The following is an 8,245-nucleotide window of genomic DNA, read 5'->3' as shown; positions in this document are numbered from 1 at the left end:
GGCCTAGTGTCACACTTCCACTAGAAACAACAAGTTGGGAGTGTTACCTTCCCAATGAACTCAGGGTCATCCCAGAGGTCCAAAGCATGTGGAAACAGCAGCACTTTTTTAAGGGTAAAAATGTAGGCAAGAAAAACATATATTTTCAAGTGTTACTGAACAATAGTCACCACCTGATTTTGGATTGAACTTTTTGTTTTCCGTATGAAGGTATATTAGGAGTTTGCTGCCTCCATTTGGTCCATTTTGTTTTGGGTTCAGATCTTGTCTATTCTATAGCTCTCTGGTCCTCCCTATCACAAACCACTTATTATGTGATCCTGTTGCTTTGTCATGTGTTTCATTTGATCTAGACTTTTTATACGGCAGGGTCAAATAGCATAAGAAAAGTAATTCATGCTTGTTGTTATAAACTGGAGCACCTGATGGGTGTGGTTTACCATAACAACAATATTGTGCATACACTAGTCGGCTTTCATTGAAAATTGAAAAAATACAACTTTTAAATAGCCTAAACTCTCTTGTCCTCAGTGTAACCTCCACTCATCAGATTCTCAGAGCATAATAAAACAAACGCTAAGAATTAGATTTGCCTATTTGACCGTATACAGTGTATCGTCCTACAGATTTATCCATCCAGATGAAATGAAGGGCTCATCACAGCTACCGTATGACTTGCAAGCAAAATGATCAGAGTTCACTCATGTTTTTTAATCTAACTTCTTTCTTTTAATGATCTAATCCTCTTCCTCTTTTCATGTTTTCCCTTCTCATGCCAAACACCACCTTGCATGTCCTCTCAATCTGCATGTGTGTTGTGCCTCCTCTGTCTGAAGTTTGGCCATTATGTTCTGTGATTGTGCTTCTCTGAATGTGCTTAAAGGAGATGGTTTTCTGAGTCACTAAAGGCCTTTGATTACTTTCTAATAAAACCAAATGAGAGCTTGTTGTGCTCAAATTCAATTGATCTGCATGTCAGATCAATTATTCATAGATTACAAATGCATGTATGTAAGTTTATCATACATGGCGGGCATGTTGCTTTTAGTAGACTAATTGGCTTGACACCATATAATGCAAAGCATTCAAAAAGTACATGTAAGTATATGTTTTAATGATGAATTGATAGAAAAGTTACTTAGACATGCACATACACAATAATATTCAGTGCCCACACACGTAAAGTGTCACACACACTGACCAGCATACACCCACATGTACACTCACAGCACACCTTGCAGCACACAAGTAAACCAGTGTGCACACACATTCGCATTTAAAGCACAAGCACGTTACTCAACAGTTACACAGTCACTGACTGAAATGTGTGTGTGGCAGGATTAAGGGCGGGGGCCAGGCCTGGGGAGCGAATCAGGATGGAGTGGTGAACAGCCAGCCAGGGGCACGAGTGATGGATGAACGTGAACAGATGGCCATCAGTGGGGGCTTTATCCGCAGGTAAGTAGTGTGTGTGTGTGTGTGTGTGTGTGTGTGTGTGTGTGGGCTGGAGGGCTTCACATTCTCCACTGTGTGTGTGTGTAGCTGGCATGCCTTCTGGTATTTCATGTTTCTTTTTTTATGTGTGTTTGCGCCACTATCCAATAGTATTTATATCGCTAATTATTTGAATTGACACAGGACTGTCATATTTATATTTTGACCCATTGCAGGGTCCCTGACTTTGAAGAATCCCTACCATGCACTTTAAGAGACCCTGCTCATTTTCTACAAATCATATGACTTAGTATTACTTAGTCATTTCAAACAGCCCATAACAGGAGTGAGGTAAAGCAGGTGGAAATATAAAAACATTTCAACTACTAACCACTATAACTCTTTTTAGTCTTGACTGTCCCAATGTTACTATTCCAAATTTTTGAATATTTTTTTGTCCAGGAATTCATTTAAACATATATTTTAAAAGTATCTCGTTGTAGTGCACTGTCCTTTAGTGTAACATACTGTTTGGTGAGGGTCACATGTATTCACAACATCATTTGTTGGCCAATAACCAGTGCTTGTTGCTCCTCTTGAATGTTCCAGGGTAACAGATGACGCTCGGGAGAATGAGATGGATGAGAACCTGGAGCAAGTGGGGGGAATCATTGGCAATCTGCGTCACATGGCCCTGGACATGGGCCAGGAGATCGACACCCAGAACCGCCAGGTCGATAGGATCATGGAGAAGGTACTGTAATTGCCGTGGAGAATATTGGATTTTAAAGAGAATTGCATGACTTTGATGTAGTTGCTTCTTCACCATTCTAAATTTATACTTATTGGTGAAAGCAATCTTTATTTAGAAGTGTGATGCTCTAAAAGATTGGCAACATGGAACTAAAATTTGAGGATAATGGAGACCAGCAACAAGAGGCTGCACAGGGCACCAGATTTTCAAGACTACCATTTATAGGCCCTTTTGTAGTAATGCTAAGAGAAGGTATGGAAAGCTACAGGGGCAACCAGAACGTGGTTAGATTTAGCCATTTGAAGTCTGATCTTGAGAGGTTAACAATGTCATAACTACTCTGGGCAAATTAAGTAAATGAACGGCAGCAAATCTAGAGTATATAGTAGGTATAGTAGGGTATGTAGCGGATATTTAGCCTGGATTACATGCACAGCATTAGGCAATGCAACAGCAGACGTAGCTCGCTTATTTCAGTAGAGTTACCCTGGACTTGACACAGTAATGAAAGCAAATTTAATTCACATGCCAAATCAGGGTGTTAAAAACACCAAATGTCCCCTTTGTCTACTAGTTCAGAACGTGTGTCTTCATTTAAGGATCAATTTAGTTTAGTTCAAGCATGTTTCCCATAAATGTGGCCGTTGTGACTCTATTGTGGCCTATTATTCTCCAAGTTTACAGAAACATGACTCTGAGGCATCACGTTTTTATTTTGGTATATTCTGCGGATGAACATGCAGGGTGATTAGGTCAGTGAGCAATTTAGCCATAATGGTCATTTCAGGCGGCCAAATTCTGGGTTTACCTTCTGCTAGATCCAGAAACATATGTTTGAAATTATTCCTATAAAAATCATGTTTCATATGGCATACATTGTTATTTGTGGCTCATCATTTCCACAAATTTCTACCATCTAGTGCAATGTAGCATGACCCATAGCAATAACATAACAATAGCCACATTCAAAGGAAATACACCTGGTTGAAATGAACCTGCATTTTCCATTAAAGTAACTCATCATTGCCCTTTACAGACTGCTAGCTAAAATGTCTGTGTCTCTTTCAGGCCGATTCCAACAAGACCAGGATTGACGAGGCCAACCAGCGTGCTACAAAGATGTTGGGCAGTGGCTAAACTGCAGCAAAAAGTGTTTCATTCCCGCTTAACCCCGGTCACCCTTAAAGTAACACAACCTACCAACCCCCGCCCAGCGCCCACTTCCTATGCTCAGCAGCAGGCGCAGCAAAGTCATGCTTTTATTGTGATACCTGTAGAGGTTTGCACACATTCACATATCATACTTTTCTTCTCCCCCCTTAATTATGCCCTTCACTTACCTCCGTCCCTTTTCTGTCCTTGTTGTCAACGTACTGTGTTGTTGCTTTTTTGATTTTGTTAAGAAATAATAGTTCTGTTACACATCATCCACCCACACTGTCTCCACACTGTACATAGTGCTTCTTCAATGTCTTCATTGATTTAGATCACTTGTCCTGTCTTTATCACTCTTTTTTTAAGACTGTGTGCAATATAAACTGTATGTACACCTTGTTCCAAAATGTCCTTCCCCTATGTCACTATTCTGGTGTTTTCCATGTAAGACACACTGTGTATTCATCAGTTAAAACATTGTAATGCTACATGATAAGGCCATTGATTTGCCGTGAATATAGTGAACATACAGCCCACGCAGCCTGTAACCAAGGCCACTGTTTAAATACTGATTTGTTAATGTTGTTGTAGAGCCGCTCAGATCTTAAGAACATCGTAGACCATGGATGCTCAGTTGAGTATTTGAGCCATTCAGACAAACACATGGCTTTTTGTTCCTGGCTGTTAGTGCACCACTACTGTACCAACTTGATTGATGGAGCAGTGTTAACACAATTTGATGTCACAGATTGGATAGTTTATACTGTACCTTTTCCTCAGGGAGCTAAATCTGACCATTTAAAAGAAAGGGTTGAATATTTAATTCATTTGTTGTAATTCGTTGTAAGGTTGCAAATATGTTAACCACAGCTTTGTTGAAGGGACTCTTGTTTAACCATCAGAAACAGATTGGGCATTAACTATAATTGCTATCATTATGATTGATAATAAAAGGAGTTGGAGCTTTGCTAAGGTCACAGTTCAACATTAACCAATTCCAGGAAAAGTTACAAGGGGGTTACAACCACTTCACATCCCAGGCCAGACTGCTTTACCCATGATTCAACCCTTGCAATATCAAGTGTTTTATGCATGCTCATCCGCTGCTAGGAGACACTGAATAATTCATTTAGTCAGACCAAAATATCCTAACATGGCAACCGCATGCTACATATGTAGGCCACACAGAAGAGAGGCCCATATTGATCTCTAAGAGTGCCACTCTTTTTGTTTAATGGCTCTAAACCTTTCCAGACTGTGACCGTCACTGTAAAATAATACCTTGGAAAATGCCAATAAAACCATCATAACTGTAGACTCAAACTCAGCTTCCTTTCTATTTTCATAACTTTCAGTACTGGTTTGAGTTACTATCCTGGTCCTGTGTAACTCGAGCAGAACCAAGACAAGCGTAGTAAAAAGTACAATTCACATGTCGGCAACCCACACCGAAAGACAAAATTAGGGAGAACAAAAAACTGTACTGAATGCAGTTTTTATATTATAATGTTCAGCATTCAAAATGCCACACTTGTCTTAATCTAAGGCAGACACAAGTACAGTTATTTTATTTTGAACTACAATGAGAATATGAATAAAAGATTCCCAGAGAAATAAATAAATAATGATACAAAAAATGTAACATCGTTACACAAATATAGCACTCTTTCTTCTCAAGTATTTCTCATTTAAGGGAGATTTATTTCTCTGGTGTTGATAGTATTTCCTTCACTGAGAGACAGATGACAGTTGTTGGGGTACGTCCATCTTCGGCCTAAACACATCACATGACCTAGCTTTACAGAAGAATAAAGTGATATTACTACAGTAATTTATTCACCCTATGAATATGTCTTTGTAGGTGCTATTACTATGTAACAATTCAAACCACTCAAAAGGTAACATAAGTGTGATAACAAAGGTTATCTAGAAATCAAATTTAAAAACAATTTTGTGTTCTCTTGTACTCATCCACAGGGAGGTGTGAGGTCAGGGAGCTTATCCTGATGACACATAAACTGGAGCCTCGTGGCTCAAATATACAATGTCAACCGTGCTGTTTAAAGCTATGCGGTGTAGCTTGTAAGGCCAACAGGAAAATAAAAGACAGACCCGGTAGAAATAGAAAGAGACAGGGAAGGAAAGATGTGCAGCAGCATATTACGCTAATGGACATCCACTGTGGTGCTTAGGGCGGATTAGAGTTTACCACGTCACTAAGAACGCTAACACACACACACAAACTTGGACCAACAACAGATACACACTACAGGGTAATTTGCAATACCTTGGTCACATCTATCACACAGCCCACTGTGCACGCATGTGATGAAAAAGTAATCCAAACATTATTTGTTGTTCATTAAACACACCATTTTATGCTAAAATTTAACAGCTGAAACGAGTATCCGGTACGGATAAAGAACTTTTGCCAAATACAAGTATTATACGAGTAATACGAGTCAATATTCGTGCTCGTATTGAATAAAACCCGTCATAGGGTAGTGGGCTGTGTCTGCGTTCTGGGCTAGTCACAGCGCCCCGCCCCTAAACTATTATGTGATTGGCTAGTCACAGCGCCCCGCCCCTAAACTATTCTGTGATTGGCTAGTCACAGCGCCCCGCCCCTACACTATTCTGTGATTGGCAAGTCACAGCGCCCCGCCCCTAAACTATTCTGTGATTGGCTAGTCCCAGCGCCCCGCCCCTAAATTATTCTGTTATTGGCTAGTCAAAGCGCCCCTCCCCTACACTATTCTGTGATTGGCTATTAACAGCGCCCCTCCCTACACACAAGCTCTGCTCACTCGGGCACACACTAAGAAGTGAACAGCTCTCTCTCTCTCTCTCTCTCTTTCTCTCTCCCTCAAGCACACAGGTCCGCGGGTCTCTTCCGTTAACGTTTAGGGTTTCTTCAGCTTCAGGTCTGTTGTTTACTTCGGTTCGTAGTACTTACTTAGTCACCAGTAGATTTCTGGTTAACGTGGTTTTGTTCAGACATGCTGATTGGTGATATGCGACTCGCGTTGCTTCTCTGTTGTCAGAGATTTTTTTTGTTTTTTTATTTAACCTCTGCTGGCTCTAATTTGGCTATTTAAACCTTAGCCCCCCCCTCTCTTTCTCTCTCTCTCTCGCTCTTATTCACACACACTCACAAATACCTGGTGTGGAAATAAATTTTTTTTTAAAAAGAACCAAAAAAAAAAAAAATCTGATCATAAAAAAATTTAAAGTTAAAAAAAAAAAAATTATATTGAGTATATCTTGTTCATTACATTTTACTTCACAATTTCAACCGCATGTGTTGTATTCGTTGTTGCAAAACTTGTTCTGTATATAGTTTGTTTGTTACCATGACAACACCATTGATCTGAAGCTTGATGCTGTCATGTAAATAGTTTTCTAATCAGCAATAAATATAACAATTTCTGATCAACCCATATCAATTGTATGCTTAAACTAACATACCGGTCAAAGCCCCGCCCATTCCAAGAAAACTCGAGCCACTTCTGGGTTAGGCCCCGCTCACACATGTACTTATCATAAAAGGGATTTGCTGCTGGATAAATGAAACAAACCTGGCTTATTCCACACTGAAGGTCCAAGAGTGTGTGTTTTAACCAAGCGCTCCCTCTGCTGGTATCATCTTGTAAGCACTGTAATGTCTTGTTATAGCTGGGCAGGGATGTCAAATGGGACACTGGCACTCCACCACATTTACATATCAAGTTCAGTTTTTGCATCATGAAAAGTACTATGCAGCTGTTGTTGCCATCATCAGGGTGATCTCAGTTTTGACTTGAGAGATATAATTTCACAAGAGAAAAAGTTGTAAACTGGGCGTGTAGCGTCCCACTACACCAACTACGACTTGGCATATGAATAGAGATGCAAATATGGGGGTTGGGTTTGCGCCGCTTCCTGTGGAATGTTTCCTACTGTGACTGAGTAAGGTGAAACGTTTGTTTCTAAGTCACATAATTTTAAGATTGACCGTTTTGAATTTATTCAAAACAGAACATATAACATTTTAAAACTCATTCTTTTGCAGTGGACACATTATACATACCTATTATAAATTATAAGGTTTTTTCAATACTTCTGTCTTCCTTGTATGATTAAAACTTGTAAAACTATCATTCTAAATACAAAATCAAACCCTTCAATGGTAACGTAACTGTTGCGGTTTGAAACAAGCAGTTTGGTCTGGTCTAGGCAACAAAGCTATTTAGGTACGTTTAAAAGAAGATTTGGGTTAAAAACACGCAGCCTGCCTCTGGTGCTAAAAATGAAGCCAAATTGATTACATTGACCTTCATGTTATAATGGCCAACTGCAGAATTAAACACATTTTCAGCCTGGTAAAAATAAAAAAAATCTTTTGACATTTTTGTCAACATTACAACATAAGACATTTGGCCATGGCAGAGGTCTGTGCTCTCTGAGTGCCTTTCTAGTTTATACTAGTTCAGTTAATTTAAAGAAAAAGGAAGAAAATGTGTAAAGGAAATGTAAACCACATGTCTCATCTTTGACCCATATTCTGTGGGAGGAGGAAATGTGCTATATACAGTATATATACACATATATACATACATACATATATATACATATACATACATATACATATATGTATATACATGTACATATACGTATATATGTATATACATGTACATATACGTATATATATATACATATACACACATATATACGTATATATATACATACATATACACACATATATACACATACATATATATACACATACATATATATACATATATATACACATACATATATATACATATATATACACATATATACACATACATACATATACACTCACCGGCCACTTTATTAGGTACACCTGTCCAACTGCTCGTTAACACTTAATTTCTAAGC

The 8,245-nt window shown here is 38.9% G+C and overlaps 2 protein-coding genes across 3 annotated transcripts in view; one reads left to right on the top strand and one right to left on the bottom strand.

Moving 5' to 3' along the window:
- The window catches only part of LOC117945943 (synaptosomal-associated protein 25-A-like), a 37,730-nt gene extending 33,070 nt beyond the window's left edge, over positions 1 to 4,660 (top strand). For both annotated transcript variants that reach the window (XM_034873705.1, XM_034873697.1), the window contains exons 6-8: positions 1,339 to 1,458; positions 2,044 to 2,188; positions 3,257 to 4,660. In XM_034873705.1, the coding sequence (XP_034729596.1) occupies positions 1,339 to 1,458; positions 2,044 to 2,188; positions 3,257 to 3,325 (334 nt within the window). In that variant the 3' untranslated portion in view covers positions 3,326 to 4,660. The remainder of the gene's footprint in view (positions 1 to 1,338; positions 1,459 to 2,043; positions 2,189 to 3,256) is intronic.
- The window catches only part of LOC117945922 (N-acetyllactosaminide alpha-1,3-galactosyltransferase-like), a 14,995-nt gene continuing 8,221 nt past the window's right edge, over positions 1,472 to 8,245 (bottom strand). Inside the window, exon 7 of the mRNA XM_034873672.1 lies at positions 1,472 to 1,505. The gene's annotated coding sequence lies outside the window, so the exon portion shown is untranslated. The remainder of the gene's footprint in view (positions 1,506 to 8,245) is intronic.

The sequence above is a fragment of the Etheostoma cragini genome, chromosome 1 (assembly GCF_013103735.1).
Source record: "Etheostoma cragini isolate CJK2018 chromosome 1, CSU_Ecrag_1.0, whole genome shotgun sequence".
Lineage (NCBI taxonomy): Eukaryota > Metazoa > Chordata > Actinopteri > Perciformes > Percidae > Etheostoma > Etheostoma cragini.
Note: the sequence above shows the minus strand (reverse complement) of the source record. Positions and strands in the feature narration are given on the sequence as shown.